At 35.7% G+C, this 23417-nt stretch overlaps 1 protein-coding gene and 1 pseudogene across 1 annotated transcript in view; one reads left to right on the top strand and one right to left on the bottom strand.

The window, feature by feature from the left end:
- The window catches only part of RAVER2 (ribonucleoprotein, PTB binding 2), a 73761-nt gene extending 50351 nt beyond the window's left edge, over positions 1-23410 (bottom strand). The window contains exons 1-2 of the mRNA XM_006919279.3: positions 23287-23410; positions 4668-4734 (exon numbers count right to left, since the gene is read on the bottom strand). Of these exons, the coding sequence (XP_006919341.1) occupies positions 4668-4734; positions 23287-23355 (136 nt within the window). The 5' untranslated portion in view covers positions 23356-23410. The remainder of the gene's footprint in view (positions 1-4667; positions 4735-23286) is intronic.
- Positions 317-435, top strand: LOC112485938 (annotated as a pseudogene).
- Positions 23411-23417: the final 7 nt, after the last annotated feature.

Raw genomic sequence — 23417 nt, 5'->3', positions numbered from 1 at the left:
AAAAAAAAGCTGGGAGCTACCTAGACTCTATCTCCCTCATATCCCACCTAAGAACCCCAAAATTCTAACCTCAAAATAGGTCTTGAATCCGCTTTCTCCATTCTTTTTCCACAATGACAATAAAGTGATCTCTCAAAAACAGAAGTTTAATTGTGGCTGTATACTGCCTAAAATGCAATGGTTTTGTACTGTCAATAAAGCCAAGTCTTAGCTCAGTTATCACACTCTACAGGGCCCTTTATGATCTGACTCCAGCCTAAATGCCATATTTCCTCCTCCCCACGACAGTTCTTTATTCTCCAAATACAATGAATTGGTCTACGGCCATGCCACCCCTAATGTGCCCAATCCCATCTGATCTCAGAAGCTAAGCAGGGTCAGGCCTGGTTAGTACTTGGATGGGAAACCACCTGGGAATACTGGGTGCTGAAGCTTAAAAAAATCCCACTGAATTGTTTTGTTTGTAGTTCCCTAGATATCCACTTGTTTCAGGCATGTATACATTGCACATACTATCCCCTTGTCTAAAAGATCTCCCATGTGTTTTGGCCACACAAAACCTTTTTAGTGAACATTCAAATCTAGCCCAAGGATTATTGCATCACAATCTCCAGGTGCCTTCCCTGATGCTCTCCTCCAGTCAGAGTTAACATACCTTGTTTCATTATACTTTGATGTTTGAAACATTGCTTGCATTGTTGCACACATCCCACTGTGTTATAATCTATTTGTTTAGATGCCTGCTACCCTACTAAACTGTGAGCTCCCTAAATTCCTAATGAATGTATCTCCATCATCTTCCATAGTGTCTGGCACATAGTAGTGGCTTTGTATGTTAGCTGAATGAATGTATACATACTTAAATTAACTAGTGAACCTAAAAACTGACAATCTCTTATATTCCTTCCCTTAGATATTTGCATTTGCTGAACCCTAATGAAGTATTTTATGGTAGAATTTAGATAACATAATGAAGCAAATTTAAAAATTCAGGCAGTAAGGGAGAGAGGTCATTGAGTCTCTTCTATATCTTCTTCCATTTCTTTCCAAGGCTTCAGATTCTCTAAGAAGTCCAAATTTTTTCACCTTGACTCTTGTGGAAGTGGCAGATGTCACTCTACAGAGAAAAGGCTGTGAGGGATTTGGAGATTAATTCTATTTTTACTTTTCTAGTGAAATTTTAGAATTCTACAATTTGTCTCAATCCTTTCACAAGTCATAATTTTATTTATTCTTTTGCCATTGTTTGCTCTAATTATTGGGACAAATTGCATGACAAGCATGCAAAAACTTTTTTCCCCTATTTTAACACAATTATTTCTTATCTATTACAGAAGAATCTGATTGTAAGGTCATAGTTTATAAGTGTAACCATATTTTATCAATCAATTATCTGGTTCTTCAAGCACTACCATAGCTACTAAAATCCAAATACAATTATTGAGTTTCTGTGCTGTATTATTTTAGTGAGTGATTTATAGTGTACATCATTAATTTCTCACAGTCTACTATCAAGTGATATTGTTCACATCTCGTAGAGTCTAAGAGCTTTACAACAGTACACTTGCATTTATCCCGTCCCAGACTTTGTACTGTCACAATTTTATTTCTACATGTGTCATAAGCTCAATAATATAGTGTTATTATTTTCCCTTCAAACAGTCAATTATCTTTTAAAGAGATTTAAATATTAAGAAAACAGTCTCTACCCACATGACGATATCTGGTATTTTTCATTTATTGGTATAGATTCAGATTTCCATCTAGTACCATTTTATTCTTGTTTAAAGGACTTATTTAAACATTTTTATAATGCATGTCTGATAGTGAAAAATTCTTTCAGCATTTAGGTGACTAAAAAAATCTTTGTTTCACTCTCATTCTTGAAGGTATTTTCTGTGTGTAAAAAAATTCTACATTGACCAATTTTTTTTCTTTCAGTAAAGAAAAAAAGTTTTTGCCTCATGGTCTTCTTGCTTGCATTGTTTCCAAGAAATTCACAGCCAACTTTACTTTTGTCCCTGTAAATGTAACGTCTTTATTTTTCTGGTTGCTTTTATTTCCTCTTTATCACTAATTACAAGCCTTCTGATTACAATGTGCCTTGTTGTGGTTTTCTTCGTGCTTTTGTTCTTGGGGTTGGTTATATTTTGTGGATGTTTATGGTCAGAGTTTTCATCAGATCTGGAAATCTGTCAGCCATGAACTCATTTCATAATTCTTTCAGAGACTCCAATTACTCCAATATTAGGAATCTTGAAGTTTTCTCACATTTTGCTGATTCCCTGTTCATGTTTTATAGTCATTTTTTCTATTTCATTTTGGATAGTTTTTATCTATGTTTTCAGGTTCACTAATCTCTTCTTCTGTAATGTCTACCCTGCTGTGAATCCCTTCTACTGGTTGTGTATATGCATCATACACACACACACACATGCATGCATGCATCATACATATATACACACACACACACATATACATACACACACACACACATACACACACACATATATTTTTTAATCTCAGACATTGTAGTTTTCATCTCTAGAAATGTGACTTGGTACTTTTCAATATTTTTCCTTTACTATAACTTCTTTTACATATGGAATTGTTTGAGTGTCTTTTCATTCATTCTTCTGTTTCCATTCCAGGTCAATTTTGATATATTTTTCTCTTCATTATGGATTATTATTTTCCTGTTTCTTTACTATGTCTGGTAATTTTTTATTGGATGTCAGACACTGTAAATTTTACCTTGTTGAGTGCGGGATGTTTCTGTATTTATATAAATATTCTTGAGTTTTGTTCTAGGATGCAGTTAAGTTACTAGTAAAGACCCTGATCCTTTCTCGTATCACTTTTAAATTTTGTTAGGTTAAGACCAGAGCATCGTTATCCCAGAATTAATTTTCTCCACTCTTAAGACCCTTCTGAATACTCCTCCTGATGCACCATGAATTATGAGGTTTATCATGTTAGCTAATGGGAGCAGCACTACTCCCGGCCCTGTGTAAGCTGTAAAGACTGCTACCTCTACTCCCTTTGTCAACATTCAGTAACATTAAATTTGTATATAACATATAACCCAGTAATTCGCTTATGGAGAAACAGCTGCAATTTATTAGAAGACAATTATAAGGATATTCATTGCAGCATTATTTGAAATACTGGATAAGTTAAAGCTTCCTAAATGCTTTAACTTATTCCTAAATCAGTAATGGATAGATTTATCAATGTTGACAAATTCACAGGACACAATAATCTGTAGTAATTAAATCAATGAACTAGAGCTATATGTATCAACATGGAAAGATGTGAAAACAAGGTTGAGGTAAAAAAAAAAGTTGCTAAATGAAACATGTAACAGAATACCATTTATGTAAAGTTTTTTTAAAAAAAAAATCAAGAACAAAACCATTAATTTTTTTTTTCACATATAGTAAAATTAAAGGTTATTAGTCAAGATATTGTGGTAACGAACAGCTCCACAATCTCACTGGCTTAACAAAAGGGTTTTTCTGTTGTTGTTGTTGTTGTTGTTGTTGTTCATGCTACATAATCCATGCTGAAAAGAAGAAAGAAAGGAAGGAGGCTTTGCTCATCACAGTCGATCTGGGACCTAAGTTGAAAGAAGTTCTGCAATCTGCCTCGTTTACTTTAGCAGGAAGAAGGATAAGAATGAATCACATGGCTCTGAAATCTTCCACCCAGAAGGGATACATGTCATTTCTGCTCACACTTCATCAAAACACATATCATATGTCCACTCCTAACTTCAAAGAGGATGGAGAACTATCTTACCTCACGCCCAGAAGAAAAGAACAAGAATCTGTGAACGGCTCTAATAACTACCACCATATAATGACAAAGTATGGAAAGTATGTACCAAGTTCATAAATACTTGCCCCTAGGTAAGGAGGGAGGGAAGGAATGGAATCAGAGACAGGTAGAAACTGAATTTCATTTTTATCTGTAATGTTCCTTTTACAATTTTTAAGTCAGAAAAAAAATAAATGCAGAATTCTTGACCATACTACCAGAGATTTTTATTCAACAGATCTACATTAGGGCTCTTGCAGGTGTGTATATATTTAAAGGCAAAAAATATCTTTTAAAAACATTTTTAAAATAAAATATTTTTATAAAACATTTACTAATTTGGGAATGGTTGTGTATATAGTGGTTATATCATCTTCCATGCTTTTCTTACTTTTTTACCATCTCAAAAATGTTTTTAGACATTTACATATCATATGAATACAGAGGAAATAATCTAGTTTAGTCTTTTAAAATCACAGATATACTAATACCCAGAAAAATTAAATGATTTTTCCAATTTTCCCAGCTAAGGTCAAATCACACAGTGTGCTAAGTCCAGTAATATATTATTAAAATTGAAGGATACCAAGCCTATAAAGGATATTCTTTATAACACATTACATATAGAACTTCATTATTTATATTCATAAGGCTCTAGTAATACCATATTATGTGATTAAAATTTAGGAAACTAACATTACCTTCAGAAAATAAATTGTATGAGTAACATTTATATAATTTAATGCTTAAGAATTTCAGAGATTAGCTTAAGAACTAAAAGGCACTATACTAAAAGGCACTATATATACAATCAAAATGGAATCAGATGCTTAGAACTGAAATCTTACCTGTTCGCTTATTTCTGTCCACGTAACAATACTTTAACTCATAATCTTGTAATAAATCATGAACTTCCTGAAAGAGACAAAATATGAATTCAATTAATACATAAATGCAGTTAGTGGATAATCCAGCTGTATTAGTCTATCAGGTTCACCATCACCACTCTCCACCATGTAAAAAGTCTTCCATGCATCTCTATTACTTATTTAAATTAAAGGCATTCAAGGCCCACCAGACATAGCACCAACCTACCTCTCCAGATACAGCTCCAATACAATCCCTACTCATTCCCATATTTCCACTCAAATGAATGTTCAATTGTCTCATGAGTATACCACACACAGTCCTTATTCTGTACTTCGGTTTACGTTGACACCTTGATCTAGCATGGGGCAAACATACCATTAGAGCTTCCAAACTTCACCTCAAATCACACGCATCCTTTGAAATCCCAGCTCAAATGTTCTTCCATGAATCTTTTTCCAGTTCTTTTCTATAGAACATGACCTCTCTCACCTCTGTGCTAATAATGGTCATACTTTATTTATGCCTCTCTTATAGAAAAAATATTAAACATTTCTGTTTGTGTATTACATACTAAGTTTTTAACAAGTAATAAACTTGTAGATGATTGTAGTACCAGCATGGAGAATAAATAAATGTAGACTGCAAACCTAACTTAGAGATCCCTGGGTATGAAAACAATTAACAACCACCAAGACACGGTATGTAGTTCAGTTGATTCCCCAAGATGTTTACACTGGCATGCTAGTTCATACTGCTTCATTATTAATCCCGTCTGAACTCGTTTCTTCTGATTTCTTAACTTCCATTCACCTTGGGGCCTGAAAAAGTAGATTTCTATCCCTAATCCTTGCTGTTAAATTGACAATGCTTGGATAAAGGAACCATATTCCATTTCTCATATATTTGTACATTACCTGTATAGCTTTGCATATACTAGGCACTCAAATAGACATTAAAGTGAATATAATTATTTTTCAATAAATTGCTATTCGACCTTGAAAATTTTACTCATAACACACAACAGACACAGTTATTATTTTTTAAAGGAATTGGACTATCACATTGGTGGACATTCTGATCCCAGCCAACCTGTTCTATATTACAAGTAAATAAACTAAACATATACAAATGTTACTTTGTTAAGTTTACAATCGAATTAATTCAATAATAATTCTTAAAACTGCCATTATTATAGTTAGCATTCATTTAGCTTTTACTAGATACCAGAGCACTGAACTTATCCCTTTTATTGGAAATCAGGAAACCAGAGCAAAGTCAACTTGCCAAAGTCAAATATTTAGTCACTTGCTGAATGAAGAAGATTCACCAATCAGTATGGTTCCAGGGACCACATTCTTAATCTCTATGCCATACTGCTAATTCTTTCCAGTATTAATTAAAAATAGTAAACTATCACTAATAGTTACAAAAACGATACCACTAAAGCCCTAAGAAAAGATCATATGGAAATGGAAATAAGAGGGCAGTTACGAGTTGAGAAATACTTTCCCTTTTAAACCAATGCAAGGAAAGAGGAAAAGAGTGATATGATAGGTAAGTATCAGAACAATGCTGGGTGAAAAAAAAAAGGTAATCACCTATGATAAGAAAGATAACCAAGGTAAAGTTGATAATTCAGTATTCCTTATTAGTAAGTCAATATTAGAAATGCTTTAAACTACATATACTTAACAATTTTGTAAAAGTTTGATGAATTATATCGTAATGTGATCAATATACAAATTAGTTTATACATTAAGGTACTTTTTTATATTTTAAGCTTTTTTCTTTATTGAAAAGCTTTTCTTGGACTTAAAAAAAACATAACACTGTATTCTACATCAAGAACATATTAACTCTCTCAATAGCATAACACATAGATCTTGCCAATCAGCTATGTTAATACTTTATGTAGTAGGTGACACGGTTTTGAAGCCATCCAGTGTATGATTCTAATTGCATCGACTCTAATCTCTCATTTCACTAGTTAACAGCTGTCAAATGCCAGATAAAGAAAGCATGATACTGCTCTTCGCATTATCAAGTACCCGTAAACAAATAACATGTTACTCCTTCAGCTAAGGGAATTACCCGAGAAAGATCTCAAGTTTTCAAAGAAATTTTATTTTTAAAATATTCATATTTCTAATCATGGTTTTTCTATATCTCAGATGCGGGATGCAGATTTTGCCAACTGAGAAACTTTACAAAGCTTCCTGCAAAGAAAAAAATGATTATTTTTCTCCATGCCCTGGTTTTGACCCAGGCAAAAGTGGGTCACCCCTCAATTTGAGCCTTGGTAAGTTGGCCAAATTAAAAACTTAAAACCTGAAAGAGTCCTAACAACTGTTTGCCAAAATTCTACCATGCTCTACCACAAAGAACCAAAAGGACTAAAATTTTATCTCCCTATACTAATCCAGATTTATGACATTTCTATTAATTTACAAGCTAAATTTAAGGAACAACCTAGTATTTTTGATGAAAACGTTTTGTCCTCTAACTGGCAATATTGCTTATAGATTTCTTACAGTAAGATGAGTTCATCAAAATTGATACTATTAGATAGCTTTAGTAATCTATTTCCAGACCAAATTCACTACCACTCCCTTGAATTAAATGAAAAATTTTCCACATATGAAATGTCTCCTGGGCAGAGGATCAATAGCTTTCAAGTCAAACCAGTTAGTCAATGACACTGCAAGGTTAAATAACTTTTGTTCCAACTGTTGTGGACTTCTCTCTGAATGACACCCAGCCTTAGTTTTAAACCTGAATCACAATGTCTTCTAAGCCCTTCACAGACTTTTCACACAAAAGTTTTTTTCTAAGAAAGTCTTTCATAGATTAAAACGCTTTTCTAAATTCTTTCAAATTTCACTTTTTAAAATAAAAAAAGAGAAACAAACACTTGATTTTCTTTAAAACTTTTAAGGGATTTGATAATATGAAAATATTAGCTGTAACATATATTAAGTTCTGAGTCATAATAATGAAATAAGCACCCAGGAGCTCACCACCAAACTTAAAGACTAGAACACTAGTAACATTGTTCCATTGACTTGTTTGCTAGCCCATCCCACCACTTTCCCCCATAGCTGGGGTTCCTGACATAGGTATGTATCCCCAAACAATATGTTGTTTCTCAGCTTTATAAAAATGGCATTATGCTATTTTTAAGCTGTGTCTTGCTTTTTTATACTCAATATAATGTTTTACAAATTTACTCATGTTACACGTGGCTGTTCATTTATTCACTACTGTTTGATATTCCATTCTGTACCTAAAGTATGGTTTATGTATCTACTTTTCTATCAATGACTATTTGATTCGTTTCTAGGTTGCTGTTTGGTTACGCACGCGTGCGTGCGTGTGTGTGTGTGTGTATTTAAAACTACTATCACATTCTTATAAATTTTACATTCATATTTCGTTGTGTTCATATACAAGAATTTCTGAAGGAATGAAATTCATGGGCTGTACACATGCAAATGATCCTCTTTATATAAAAATGCCAACTTATTACTGTTTATGTTCCCATCAACAGTACATTAAAATCTCACTAAGCCATATAAAATTCTACCTCATTGTGGTCTTAATTTGTATTCACTTGATTAACAAGGTAGAGCACTGTGATGGTCTTATGTATCAACTTGGCTATAATATCCACTTATTTTATTAAACACTAATCTATGTGTTCCTGTGAATGTATTCTATAGATTTAGTTAATATCCATAATCATTTTACTCTAAGTAAAGGAGACATCTCAGATAATGTAGGTGGGCCTCATCCAATCAGCTGAAGGCCTTAAGAGCAAAAACAGTTTTCCCAGAGAAGAAGAAATCTTGCCTCAAGACTGCCGAATCAACACTTGTCTGAGTTTGTAGCCTGTTATCCCTTACAGATTTTGGACTTGCCAGCTTTCTCAGTCAGTCAGTCAATCAATTAATCAATCTCTATATGCGTGTCTATATAATACAAATCTACATGAATACAAATATTATACATACTCTGTTTCTCTGAAGAATTCTCACTGATATAGCCATCTTTTCATGCTTAGTTGCTGTTTATTTCCTCTTCTGAGAAACATTCACTCATTTCTAGCACCCATTTTTCTATTGTGTTTGTCTTTTATTGACTAGAAGGGTTTTTTTTTTCCCCCCCAAACATATTCTGAATACAAATCCTCTGTTGGAAACTATTTTCTAAATGTATTCCCCTAGTATATGATCTGTCATTTTGTCTCTTTGTGAGTTCTTTTGGAGAAGTTTTTCATTTTAATAAAGCCAAATTTGTCAATTTTTTTCTTTACAATTTGTGTTCTTTGTACCTTTCCTACTCAAGGTCAAAAAGCTATTTTGTCTTCCTTTAATTTTTAAGTTTTCCTTTGACTTACCAGTTTGCTTATCAGTTTTTAGTCAGGTTAGAGTTTAGTCAGTTGGAGTTAGCCATGTTATACTAGCTACAATTTCTAGCACAATGTTGAATACAGGTGATTCTTGTATTGCTCCTAATCTCAGGGGGAAAGTTTTCAATATTTCACCACTGAATATGACTTTTAGTTTTTCTAGATAATCTTTAGTTTGAGAAAGTTATCTTCTATTCTTGTTTGCTTTAAGTTTTTATTGTGAATGGGTATAAAATTTTGTCAAACATTTTGAGGTCTGATCTTCATGCCAGTAATCTCCAAATTCTTATTTCCACCATAAACGTCTCTTCTAGGCTCCAAACCTATATACACTATTGCTTGCTTGGAACTGCATTTGGATGAACTACACCAGATAATATTTTTTTCTTTGGTCTAACATGGGGCCTATAATATTCTTTGTGATACCAGATGAGTAAATGTAGTGTCAATTTTAACTTGCCTAAATTTTTAACAGCTTTTGATGTAGCTGTTTTCCTGAAAAGTTAATTTGAATAAGCAGCTTTTTGCTAGGGGAACATTATGACTTGGCCTAAAAAAAATTAATAAACTTTCATGGTTTTTTTAAATTATTATTATTAGCAGTATAATAATATATTACTGAGTGCTTATTTTATTCTAGGTACTTTACAGACATTACCTCTTTCAATCCTAACAACCTGATGAGCTGGATTTTAAAGGTGAATGTTAATATTCAGATTTTAAAGATAAGGACACTGAGGCCTAAAAAAGCGACTTGCACAGACAGTATGTGATGAATCTGGGATTCAAACCCAGGTCAGCAAACTCTACAGCAAACACAATGAACTATTATGCTATACTGTGTCTTAAGTATCACCAGTGCAAAAATAAAGTCTATGAAATATTCATTCCCATTACATTCCTAAAGCTTACTGCATCACTGGCCTCCTAACCTTAGAATGTGAAATAACAAAATTTGAGAGATAAAAACAAAAACAACATAATTTTACTTTCTGACAGATAAAAATATGATTGCATCATTCCCTTGTTTAAATATTTCAATGAATTCTCACTTTCCTTAAAATAAAATCCAAACTCCCTAATATGGCTTTGAAACTTATAATCATCTGGTCCTGCTTATGTGACAGCTTTATACTGAATTACTATCCCTCTAAACTTTATGCCTCAGCCGCAGTGAACTAGCTTTTGGCCATCCTTTATCTTGTCTTCAGGACTTGGTACATCTTGTTACCACTGCCATGAATATTCTATACTTTTCTTTTCCCTACCATTCATTTAGCTACCTTCTCACCTCCTTGATCTCAGCTTAGATGAGTTTCTCTAAGGAACTTTTTTGAACCTCTGAGTATGGATTAGGTATCTTTTCCTTGTGCTTCAATAGCATTTACTTTCCCCAGCACGACACTTATATGCCTCTCATGTTTTTTAACTGCTTATATATCTGTATCTCTATTAGTTTGTAGGCTTAGCAATAACAACACACATCTGCCATATTCATAAACAATATCTAGTGAACATCTAGCAAAATTAGACCTTCGATATTTGTTAAATGCATTAATATTCGTTTCCAGATTGCCTTTATACTCCAATGCAGGTTGTTCCTTTTTTTTTTTTAGATTATTTTACAATCTTAACATAAACCAATATATGTTTAAAGTGCTCAAAAAGAAAAAAATTGAAAATATGCTTTCTTTACACTAACCTAACACACAGCTCACATCTTCAATTAATATTGTATATCTAGTGGTTAGAGGTTCTCCTTGAGCAGTTTTTGCTTTGTGGATGTCCCCAAGAAGAGCAGTTAAATTTCCAGTAGATAGATTTAGATAATCACCCCTCCCAAAGAATAACCATACATAAATCACTATCTCTTCTACGACATGCAAAATTTTTTATTTCAAATATCACCTGGATATACTACTGTATTAGGTTTCTATTGCTGTTCAACAAATTAAACTGTTTATAACAACACTCATTTATTCTCTCACAGTTCTGTAGGTCAAAATTCCAGGCAGGCTCAAATTGAGAGTCTCTCAAGGCCAAAATCAAGGTGTTTGGCAGGCTGCACTCTAATCTAGAAGCTCTAAGCAAAAATATACTTCCATTCACTGAGGTATTTAGAATTCAGTTCCTTGTGGATGTAGGACTGAAGTCCCTGTTTTCTTGCTGTCTATTAGCTGGAGACTACTCTCAGCTCCTCAAAGTCTTTGCATGTGGCCCATTCTGTCTCCCAACCCAGCATCAGTGTATCAAATCCTTCTTGTGCTTCAAATCATCTGACTTCTCCTTTTGCTGCTAGCCTGAGAAAACTGTTTTTAAAGAGCCAGTATGAGTAGATTGGGTTTACCTGTAGAATCTCCCTTTTGGTGCCCCTAAGTCAACTGATTAGTAACCTCAATTACATCTGCAAAAATCTCATAATGTAACATAACAATTACACATGTGAGACCTTGTCACATTCATGGTTCCATGGATTAGAAAGCTTGGGAGGCATTTTTAAAATCCCATCTACTACAAATTACCACTAATAATAAGTATCATTTAGCAGTGGTCCTCAACCTTTTTGGCAACAGGGACCAGTGCTCTTATGAGAAACTAATGCCTGATGATCTGAGGTGGACTGAGGTGATGCTAGTGATGGGGAGCGGATGCAAACACAGATGAAGCTTCATTGCTTGCTCACCACTCACCTCCTCTTGTGCAGCCTGGTTCCTAACAGGCCATGGACAAGTACCAGTCTGCGGCCCGGGAGTTTGGGACCCCTGGTTTACTGTATACTTACATATACTTTACACAAAATATCTTATTTAATATTTCAGGTTTCAGAACTTGAGCAAAGTGAGGAGGATATTTGCACAGAAGAAAAACCCAGCACAGAATGTCAGAGCTCAGGCAAGGTGAGAAGGCCTTCTGGCCAGTGGAGCAGCCCAGTACAGGAGGATGGAGCCTAAGTTGCACAAGGTGGGCATTTGAATGGGGGATGGTGCAGCCATCAGCAGTGGTGATGGGAAATGTATTACATAAAGGGAGATTGTTCAAATAATGTATTAAGGATAACAAATACCAGGTTTTTCACTGTCAGAAAAAGGAGTGACAAATCTGGAATGGGAGAAAACTATAATGAACTCTATGGTACTAGATTATAATTTGATGTATCAGTGTGAACTCATTACTTTTGATAAATAAATTGAGAGAGAAAAATGTGTAAATGGACACATATATTTATGTATTCTCTAGTTTTGTCTACTAAGAAGACCCGAGAGCACTGACATTTTAACGGCAATGAGTACAGCTAACTCCCAGATCTTGGCATATTTTCCTCTAAAAGAAACTGGGCACTGTAATAGTCATCTAGGGTGGCCATAACAAAATATCACAGAGTGGGTGGCTTACACAACAGAAACTTATTTTCTCACCATTCCGGAAGCTAGAATTCCAAGATCAAGGATCTAGTTGATCTGATTTCTAGTGAGGTCTTTCTTCCTGGGTTGCAGATGGCTACCTTCTCACTATATCCTCACATGACCTTTCCTTGGTTCTTGTGCACAGGCAGGTGGAGGTGGCATAAAGCACAGAGAGAGAGTTCTCTGGTGTCTTTTCTTATAAGGAGAGTAATCCTATCTGATCAAGGCCCCACCTTTATGACCTCATTTAATTACTTGAATAGAGTCCCCGTCTTCAAATATAGCCACACTGGGAGTTAAGGCTTCAACTTATGAATTTGGGAAAACACAAACATTTAGTTTATGAAACGGCTGATTCCAAGGCTGGAGCACAGAAAGTACAAAATAAGCTGCAACATCTTGTTATGTCAAAAACAAAGGAAGTACTCAGTGAATGATGGGGACGTATTAAAAGGACATAGGATACATAAGATCCTTCCCTTAAGTATGTGTTGGAATTAGTGACTTGTTCCCAAATAATAGTGAATGAGAAAAATAGTGTTTTACAAATGCAGCAGACATCACCTTAAGCAAATGATCAAGGTTGACATCGCCATGGTAAATCATGTCATGTACCCCTAAAGTGATATAATCATACATATACTTCACCTCTGGAATTCTTCCCAAAATTCTATAACCCTAATCTCTCATTAAAAAAAAACTCAAACTGAGGAGCATTCTAAAAGACATCTGAGCAAACTGTCAAGATCATGAAAACCAGAAGAGACTTGAGAAACTGGTACAGAATGAAGACTTAAGATACATGATGACTAAACGCAATGTGTCACCCTGGACTGGATCCTGGAACATGAAAAGGACACGAATAAAAACACTAATGGAATCCACAGTCTGCAGTTCAGTTAATAATAATGTACCAATATTAATTCTGTAGTCTAGACTAATGTACCTTGGTTATGTGAGATGTAGCATTAGGGGAAACTGGATAAAGAATATATAGGAACTCTATGTATACCATCTTTGTAACTTTTTCTGTAAATCTAAAATTTTTTCAACATTAAAAATTTATTTAAGAAGAGGACACAGGGGCCAGCTTGAAGATGCTTCCGCTGCCCAAATGTAAAACAATTTAGGCATCAAAGTAAATACTCGTAGTAATGCAGGATAACCCATAGAACATGGGAAACTATGACCACACTTTTGATATAAATTAATAAATGCACAAATTGAACATATGACAGGGAATAGAATATTTACAGTCTTAAAGTATCTCCCCTCAAAATCCTTATTACAAAGAGGAAACCTGGAGAAGTCTGCCATATACTACTTTAATAAACGTCAATCAAAGTGATCAGAGTTAACTATCAACAGTGAGACAAATCTAAAACATGCACCACCCCGTGATATCCCTGCCAAGGATATACAACTTGAATCTAATCGTGAAGAAATGTCAGACAAAACCAAATAAGAGGATATTCTACAAAGTAAGTGACCTGTAATCTTCAATAGGGTCAAGGTCGTAAAAGTCAAGGAAAACCTGAAGAGTTATTCCAGACTGAAGAAGACTAAAGAGACATGATGACAAAGTACACAATATGATTCTGAACCAGATCCTTTCATTGTAAAAAGACTGTGATAGGACAACTGGCAAATCGTAAACGCCATCTGTGGATTAGATGGCAGTATTTTAACTTTGATGGTAGTAATGTGGTTATGTTGGAGACTTTGTAAGAAATACACAATAAAACACTCAGGGTGGTAGAGCATCAGGTCAGTACTCACTTTCAAACAGCTCAGGAAATAAAAGTTCTTTCTATGGTACAGTCATGTGCTGCATAACGACATTTCAGTCAACGACGGCCCACATACACGATAATGGTTCTATAAGACTATAATGGAGCTGAAAAATTCCTCCTAATGACTTGGTAGCTGTCCTAACGTCTCAGCACGATGCATTAATCATGTGTTTGTGATGCTGGTGTAAACAAACCCACACCGTGTGCTGCCAGTTGTACAAAAGAAAAGCACTTACAATTATGTATAGTACACAATATATGATAATAAACAACTGTTCCTGGTTGATGTATTTACTATACTATACTTTTTATCATTAAAGTGTACTCTTTCTACTTATAAAAAAAAATTCGCCGTAAAACAATATGCAGTGTTGCACCTGTGGCAGCCTCCTACATCTCATGTTTATGACTCTTGATCGCATCATTTCTCTTGTGCTTGATTTAATCTTGTGTTGTCTTGTACAATAACATGCTGTACAGGTTTGTAGTCTAGGAGCAATAGGCTATACCATATAGGTGCGTAGTAGGTTTGTGTAAGTGTACTCTGTGATGTTTGCACAATGACAAGATTGGCTAATGATACTTTTCTCTGAAAGTATCCCCCTCCTTAAGTGGTGCATGACTATACTTACAACTCTTCTGTAAGCTTGAGATTATTTCAAAACTTAAAATTTCCCAGATTCACATGTTCTTGTTTACTGCCATTACTTCAATTCTAGATGAGGTGGCAAAAAAACCCCACAAGGTATAAAGGCAGTGAAATGAAGACTAACCTGGAATCAAAAGCAAGTAGTTAAACTTGCAGGTAATAAAAGATACAAAGTCCAAGAAATAAAGGCAAGCCAGGAACTACAAGCAGATAATCAATGTAGTGTGGGAAGAAATATAGAAAAACTGAGTAGCTGGGGCAAAGGGGGTGAAGTAGAGTGGGCTGGGTGGAAGGGGGGTGGCAGGAAGAGAGGCAAAAGTTATGCATACAGACACAGGCTTAAATAAATTCAATGAATCCTAAATTTGGCATTCAAGTGCTAACAAATGTTTAAGAGAAAGCTTCAAACATACATGCAAAAAATGTACCAGCATAGCGAAGAAGAAAATAAATTCCCAAATCTAAAGATAATGATAGTAAATAAGCACAAAGTTAAGCACCAAATGCCTAGAAAACAAGTTTAGAGACTTACAATGAGTTAGGAATTCACAAATCTAACAAAAGATACTTATTGTGAAGAACACTGAACAACACAATGGACAATAGTCTTAATGTGTTTTAACAAGAAACATTCTTTGTATTAATCTCTGACTTTTAATATATGTTAAAAGAGAATTTTATACTGTAATTCCTTGTAAACCTCTTAGAAAAAAAATTTGGGGGGCATCTACTCTGTACAAGACACGGTACCTAAAGTGTCAGTCATGTGTGCTGGGTGTCAAGAGAACAAGGAACTTTTACATGAAATGTCAATTGATATGGATGACTTTTTTAGAAAGAAAATTAAGGAGCCTAATTTATATTTCTGCCCAGGTAAATCGTCCCACCTATACCTAAGTGTAGCCCATAGCAGTTTCTAAAAAAATTCTTCTGAAGAAGCAGCTTAATTTCAGATCTGCTCAAGAGATCCATACTCAGGTGAAGTCCCAAAAACATGATGAAAATTACACTGGCTTAGAAAGGCACTTTTCAACCTAGGTCTACAATCCCCAGTGGCATCAAGGGTGAATTCCAAGAGATCCATAATCCCTTGAAATTAATGCAAATTTTTGTGTGCCTATGAATATTAGCGCTTTTCTGGAGAGATGGCTTGCTGCTTTCAACTTACTCATAAGCCATAAACAGTTGACTGAATAAATAATTGTAAGTGAATGGTATAACTTCACTGCCAAAAAAAGAACAGAGTCATACAAAGCAAAATTTGTTCATCTTACAAACCAATTCTGAGAACTGGCCACGTGCCAGACACATTAACAGAAGTACAACATTTTAGAACAAAGTAGGTGGATATCCCCTTCTGTTTTAAATTTCCCTTGGAACAATGTGTCAGGTTCTAGGTTAAACACTGGTGATACAAAGGTAAATATATGATCCCTGTCCTTTGAAACACTTACAATACGGTGTGCATGGAATTACAATTATAATACAGTGTAGGATAAGAATATCAGCTCTGGAGTCAAATAGACATTAGTTCTCCACGCTACCACTAATTAGCTGAATGACCCTGGGCAAATTGCTTGATGTTAATTTTGCATCTTTGTGTTCCTATCAGTAAAAGAGAATAATAAATTCTTATGGCTTTGAAATGAGGATTCAATATAAACAAAATATAATGTATAGTAGCTGGTGACAGTGGGCACCCAGTAAACAAACGTTGTTATTTTTATTACAGTTATCTAAAGGAAAGAATTTTGTTCAGTCTGAGGGATAACGGGAAGATCTCAACTAGACAACCATGCTCAATTTTGGGTGCCACATTTTAAGAGATACAATGACAAAGTGGTAGTGGGGTATGTTCAGAGAAAAATAGAGACGATGGTGAGGAAACTTGGGCTCATGTCCTAAAAGTAAGTGGTTTGAAGAAACTGAAGTTATAAGTTAAAAAAGAAACTACTATAAATTCTCTATATTCCTGGAGGAGAGAAATTAAATCAAGATATCAAAATGTCAAGGAAATAAATTTTACATATTCAATATAAATAAGAAATTTATATCAAAGAAAGCTGTCTGAAGATGGAGTAGGATACCTTATAAAGCACTGATTTCTTTGAAACTAAAGGTGTTAAAATGTGCTAGAATTCATGTGTTGAGGACTGACTGTAAATTGGATTCGTGTAGAGACTCACTTAACCTAACAGCCAAATAAAAGTCCTAGGCTTTTCTGTTATACCAGGTTGAAATAATCAGCATGGCCAAGGAACTACCACAGACTGGCACAGGTCCAGGCCACTGTTCATATTTTGCCCAATTCCAATGGCAAAAGGGAAAAATTCTGTTTGTTGGTTTATGTCACTCCTTCAAATGGGGAGAGATCAAACCCACCTAAATCATCTAGTTGCTAAATGATGAGGAAGGGGTAGGTCCTCACAGGAAAATCTGGGTGTTATTAGGAAAAACAAGAGGAAGAACCGAGACTGGGTAAACAATGGTATCAGAATCTCAGCAAGAAACAGACTGCACATTCGACAACTAAGTCACTGGAGAGAATTTTCTGAAGAGACTACCTACAAAAATGTAAAGAAATCCTATGGCTAGCAACTACCTCCTACAACCTCTAGGCCTAAGTAGGCAAGGTGAGTTACAAGTGGGAAGCTTAGTCCCATGGTGAGAGCCTCTGGAAAGAAATTGACCTTTGAAATAGGAAATAGCCAAGCCACAGTAACCTGGTAGAGAGGCAGCTGAGTGATAAAATGCTCCACTCTCTCTCCTCCACCTTTTGATCTCTCACTAGTGGTTCTGGCCAAACGCAACTGGAAACTAGAAGATGAGAAAACCTTGTTAGTGTAATTCATAGTTCAGGTTAGCTTCCCAGGACACCAGGTGAAAAAGGGTAGAGACAGATCTGGAGGGTCAAATGGAAGATACCAGCACAGCAAGCAAGGACGACCCTCTGCAGATAATCATGAGCCAAAATATAGAGTTCTAGGTGGTTTGATCATCCCACTTTTCACACATTACACCTCTCAGTGCACAAGGTCCCCTTAGAGTAAGGCAACTGCTTCTTCAGGAAAACAAAATATAAACAGAGCCAGGGTCCCTAATAAGCAATTTTAGAATCATTAAATTTAGATAATTTGTTTTCTTCATTTACATTGTTTCATTTATTTGCCTGTTTCAGCTGGGCTAAGTACAGTTAAGCGTAAAGCTTTTTGCTCACAGATAATAAGTCCAGGAAGACCCTAAGGGCCACTAGCTATAAGGTAGAAAAGATAAGAATTAAGAGATAAAACTCAGAGGGTTAGTGATAGGGACCCCTTTTGCAAGAACAGCCTTCATTCAGAGTTGATCTCATGTAATGCTTCCCTGATCTTCTGAATCTTGTTTATTTAAAGAGCAATTCCCTTAAACACAGCCCTTTCTTGAGGCTCTGACATCAGACACAGGTGCATCCATCAATGATTTGACACTGGGAGAGTCTCTGTTCCTGCATAAAGCTCATTCGATGTTATGGTATTATTTAAAGTAATCTTACATTTCAGAACCATCATAACCTAAATAGATATTAAAATGCTAGCTGGCAAAACTAAATGCCACCTACCATAATCTTTCTATGGGAAAACATGTTCCAAGTCCAAAAAATAATTTGTAAGTATAACCCATTTATTAATTAAGAAATGGTCTATAAATCACCTGAGGCTACTTTGAACTGCCGTTAACACCCAGCACTGTGATGCTAACCACAAAGTACTCCTCCTCTTGAATATGTTTTCAGAGCAGAGAACAACCATGGCTAAAACAATTTTCAAGAATATCTGCCAAGACTAAAAACTTACAGAGCCAGTAGTGTCCCAGAAATCTAGAAGTATATTCTTCTAGCAGCTTTCAGAGTCTTTGTTACAATGGAAAGAGGATAATAAAATAAACATAAAATAAGTAGAACCCATAATGCAATTCAGATCAACTACATTAGAAGAGAAAGTATAATATAACTTTTACGTAGTATAAACTATAGTAAGAAAAATAACTTTGGAAGCAAAATGACATTCTCGATGGGAAAAAAAAGAATAATTTCAAAATGTGAAAACAACCCAGTATTGTCAGAAAAAGTGGTAAATAATTAGCCCCACTTTAAAAAGAGGCAATAATTACTAAATGTTCTTAGAGAAAGTAATGTATATTTTTAAATCCCTCAGTTAAAGAACACAGAACATATGAGAAAATTCTATTGGTTTTTGACTAATATAAAAGAAAAATGGGAATAAATAGTTTTAAAAAAGAAAATCAACCAGAGTTTACTACATTTGGTGGTTATTCTAAAAAGTATTTGGTTGATAATGCTATGCTTTCTAATGGGGCTCTGTGAATTAACTATCAAACTTCTCAATTAACTACCATAATAGAGTACTTTGAAATGAAAGCTAATAATACACAAAGTGAGACAACAGAATGTTTCTTCTATTACTGATCTTGGCTGTTAGCCCTAAGCACTTCACATTTTTTTTCTAATTACACAATAACATCTCTTTCAGATTTTAAAATAAATACAACAAAAAAACACATGTGCACACATATGACATATAAGAAAAAAAAACAGTGAACTCAAGCAACATAGGAAATAAATGGCACTGTTGTCTCTATTTTGAAACCCCAGTAACAATACTATTGAAATGGAACAAGGTCAACCATAAAAAGTAAACAATTTTGAGAAATGCAGTAAAAAAACATATATTAGGGCATTATCTTAACTAACCCAAATTCTAAATTCAGAGTTGCAAAAGACTATTCACACACATGGCTATTCTGAATTAAGAACCAGTGTTCACAACATCGTTATTATTCACTATAAATAATTACAGTAATCATAAATATTATTGACAATAAACTAATCACTATAATCACATTCTAAAACACTGACATTCAAAGACTGAACTATAAATATCCAAACCACGGTGGTATGAAAGACTTGGGGATCCAGGAATCTTGATAAAACTACAGAAGAATCCATTGCAGGACAACTAAGAAATGAGGCTGGGGCCAAGTTACAAAATGTCTAGAATCTTAGATTTCTATCCTATCACGTCTTGCTTTTTAAATGAGGTCTACTTCATGGAAATATAAGAGTATGAAAAATCATATATTAAATAGGGTAGATTCTCTATAAGTGCCAAGTTTATGAAAAAAAATTTAGAGGAGTTAAACAAGTCACTGTTTTTACATTAAATCCACTTTTACTAGAACATAAAATTAATATAAATTTTTCAGACAGAAAATGATGCTTCAAAGCAATTTCACTCTTGCAGAAAGCTAATTCAGGTTCATTACTCTTCACAGTTTGAAGAAAAGAGACAAATTAAACGATTTGAGGAAAAGTTTGAGAGGCAGTGATAGGAATCTGGAGTCAAGGTTTTTTTGTTTGTTTTTTAAAGTAGGAGAGTGATATCAAATTTGTGCTTTGAGAAGCTCAAGGGAAGCAGTAAGCAGGATGGGCTACAACATAAAAGAACAATAACGGTAGGTGAAAAAGAGAAAATTTGTAATAGCCTGTTTAAGAAATGAAAAGGACATGAACCAGAGCTGAGGCTTATGAGAACATACAGGGCTAGGAGGATTTGAGAAGGCACAGGAGGCTGACCAGATAGTGCCTGACTGCACTATTCAATGAGACAGCTTTTGAGAACTTACAGGTATAAAGGTGTTCATTTTTCAGAGCTAGTATTTCTGTAAGGTACTTGATATACATCTTTAAAAGCTCCCACTTACTTTCGATGCACCTTCTAATCACGGGAAGTGTAAAGATGTAAGATGCTATTGTAAATTGCTATATACTAAAAATTAAAATTTGAGTAAGATTTACAAAAACTATGTTGTAATAACTGAAAAGTAGTAACTTTAAAAAACTATTACAGTAATTTCATAATGAGTAGTTTAGCCAGGTGACACCAGCTGAAAGGCACAAAATAAATTTAAAGTAAAACCTTCATTAGTAAGTTGACAGTACAATGCAGCCACTAAGGAAAAAAAGACATTAGAATTGTTAAAAGATAAAATACCAAAATCCTTGCGGAATATATTCATGAAAATATTACGATGAGAAAAAGCAGATGAAGTAAAGGTCAACTTTACTGGATCAATAAAAATAGCAATTCTCAATAAGTAATCTAAAAAAAGACTATTTTAATTGCTTTTAGAAACTAGCATACTTTGTTCTATTCCACTTATTTATGTAACACAGATCACTGAGTTATAATATAAAATACAAAAAACATTTTATTACAGAAATCATTAAACTGCTAGGACAAGTCTGAAAACTAGTCTCTAGGTCCTAACAACTTTTTTTTTTTGCTTCTAGATGAAACTCTTTAGCTCTCAAAAACATGGCATAAGAACTTAACATAAAAATTTAAGATACTTTATGGCAGTGAAAGACTCATCTAGACTTACAGATCTTATACAAAGTTTATTCCATAGTTTATGCTTGCTACCTTAGAGGGAATCTGAAGATTCTGGCTAAAAATAAATTCATAACAGAAAAAGAATATCTCAAAAATACAAATCAGTGTAATTCTCATAAAACCTCTTTGCATCACAAACACCAAGTTATTAAAACTGCTCCTATTATTAGACCCTTTGATATATATTTTTTTCATGTCTCTCAAGAAGGGAAATGTCTAAAATTTTGGATCTAAATATTTTCAGAATGCAAGGAAATGTGATAAAAATGGTTAACATTCTACAAAGGAAATCAAGGCACATCCATCTCTCTTCTCCTAGATAGTCTACATGCACAGCTGCTATTTCTTCAATTTGCTTTTTTAAATACTGTCATCTGCCTCTTCCAAGCCTCCCTCTTCCTGGGCTCCCTTGCTCTCCTCTATTTGCGTGGGCAGGGGGAAGTTGCTGCCATGAAATCCGTCCACTGCGAGTGTCCTTAAAGGTAACAACACAAAACATTACCTGCCTGATGGGAGGTGGACAATGATAAACAACTGAAAGAGGGATGAGATATACAGTACTAAGAGAGACGGTTTTACATTGATTTTAGAAACAAGATGGCCCCTCATGCATAAGGGTTATAAGGTTATATGCTCGCATTTAGTGAGTGGCTATGTGAGGTCTAATTACACAGTGATGAGGCATTAGTCTCACGTATCTTACTTAGGGTAGAACAGCCCTGCAATTATCAATACCCAGCCCACTTGAAATTTCACGCATCCCTGTCACAGGAGGAACTACATGAGTTAGCCCAAATCTACAACTACCAGGACAGTCCACCCTCCCCATCCACACAAAATATATAAATCCAAGTTACAAGTGAAATAAATCTAGACAATTAAGACATTGTCACGAATCAAAGAAATGATCTCATTTTCTTTGATTCAAACAAAAATGCATAGGTATACATATGCATAGAAAGAGGATAATATCCCATGTTAACAACGGTTACCTTTAAGTATCAAAAATATGAGTGATTTCTATTTCCTCCTTTGCGTTTCTCTGTACTTTCCTTGCTTTCCTACAATGAGCATGTAACTTTGACAATCAAGGGCGCGGGGTGACCGGGTTAGTTAAATAGATGCAGAGCTTTTAATCCTAAAGCATCAATTACTCTGGATCAAAGACACAAAGAGGCCTATCTTTAAGCTTCCTAGGAGTCACTGAGGAATAAATCCTCCAATACTTGGCATGACAGAAGACTGCTGGGAGGCTTCCCAAAGCGCCGTGATAACCTCTCTATCCTAGGGCCTTAGCAAACTGAGGGGACAGAGTTGTTCCATACAAACTTGGTCGAGCGCTTTCTGCAACAGGAAAACTCACTCCCAGCTCTCCCGTGATCCCGCCCCCTGTGGTACACCCAAGTCCCGAGGACCCTAGGCGGGACCCTCCACCCCTCTCAAGGTGCTCTCGAAGACTCGGCCCCCCAATCTCTGCTCCACAGCTCACGAGCCTCTCTTTCACTTACTTCTTTCTCTTCTCCTCCTGACCCCTTCCCCCTAAACGCACCCAAGGGACCACCGGGGAAAGGAGAGAGCGGGCGGGACTCGGAGGCAGCCGCCCTGATTCCCGTGACCTTGGACAAGTCGCCTCGCCTCTCCGATCCGAGCCTCAGTTTCCTAATCTGCCACCCTCGCAGGGTGACCGACCTCAAGCTCAGAAACCAGGAGGTGGGGGGCGCTTTGCAAAAGCGACAGGCGGTTCTCCTGACTGCACGGATCCCCTCCTTTCCCCCCAGCCCCCGACCGCTCCGAGGCGTCGGGCACCAGCCTGGACACCAGGGGCAGTTTCCCTCCCGAGCCCTGTCCCGCTGCCCCGGGACGCGTCGCCTCCCTGCCCCGTCCCCCGTACCTGGCAGCTGCAGTCCTGGGGCAGGTTTTTCACCAGGATCTTCCTACGGTTGCTCAGCTCCCGGTGCATCCGCTGCAGCCGCGCGGCGACCTCCTCCGGGTGCAGCGCGGCGGGCGCGGGGCCGCGGACGG

The sequence above is a fragment of the Pteropus alecto genome, unplaced genomic scaffold, assembly GCF_000325575.1.
Source record: "Pteropus alecto unplaced genomic scaffold, ASM32557v1 scaffold25, whole genome shotgun sequence".
Classification (NCBI taxonomy): Eukaryota; Metazoa; Chordata; class Mammalia; order Chiroptera; family Pteropodidae; genus Pteropus; species Pteropus alecto.
The sequence above is the reverse complement of the archived record's forward strand: the minus strand, read 5'-3'. Positions and strand labels throughout refer to the sequence as shown.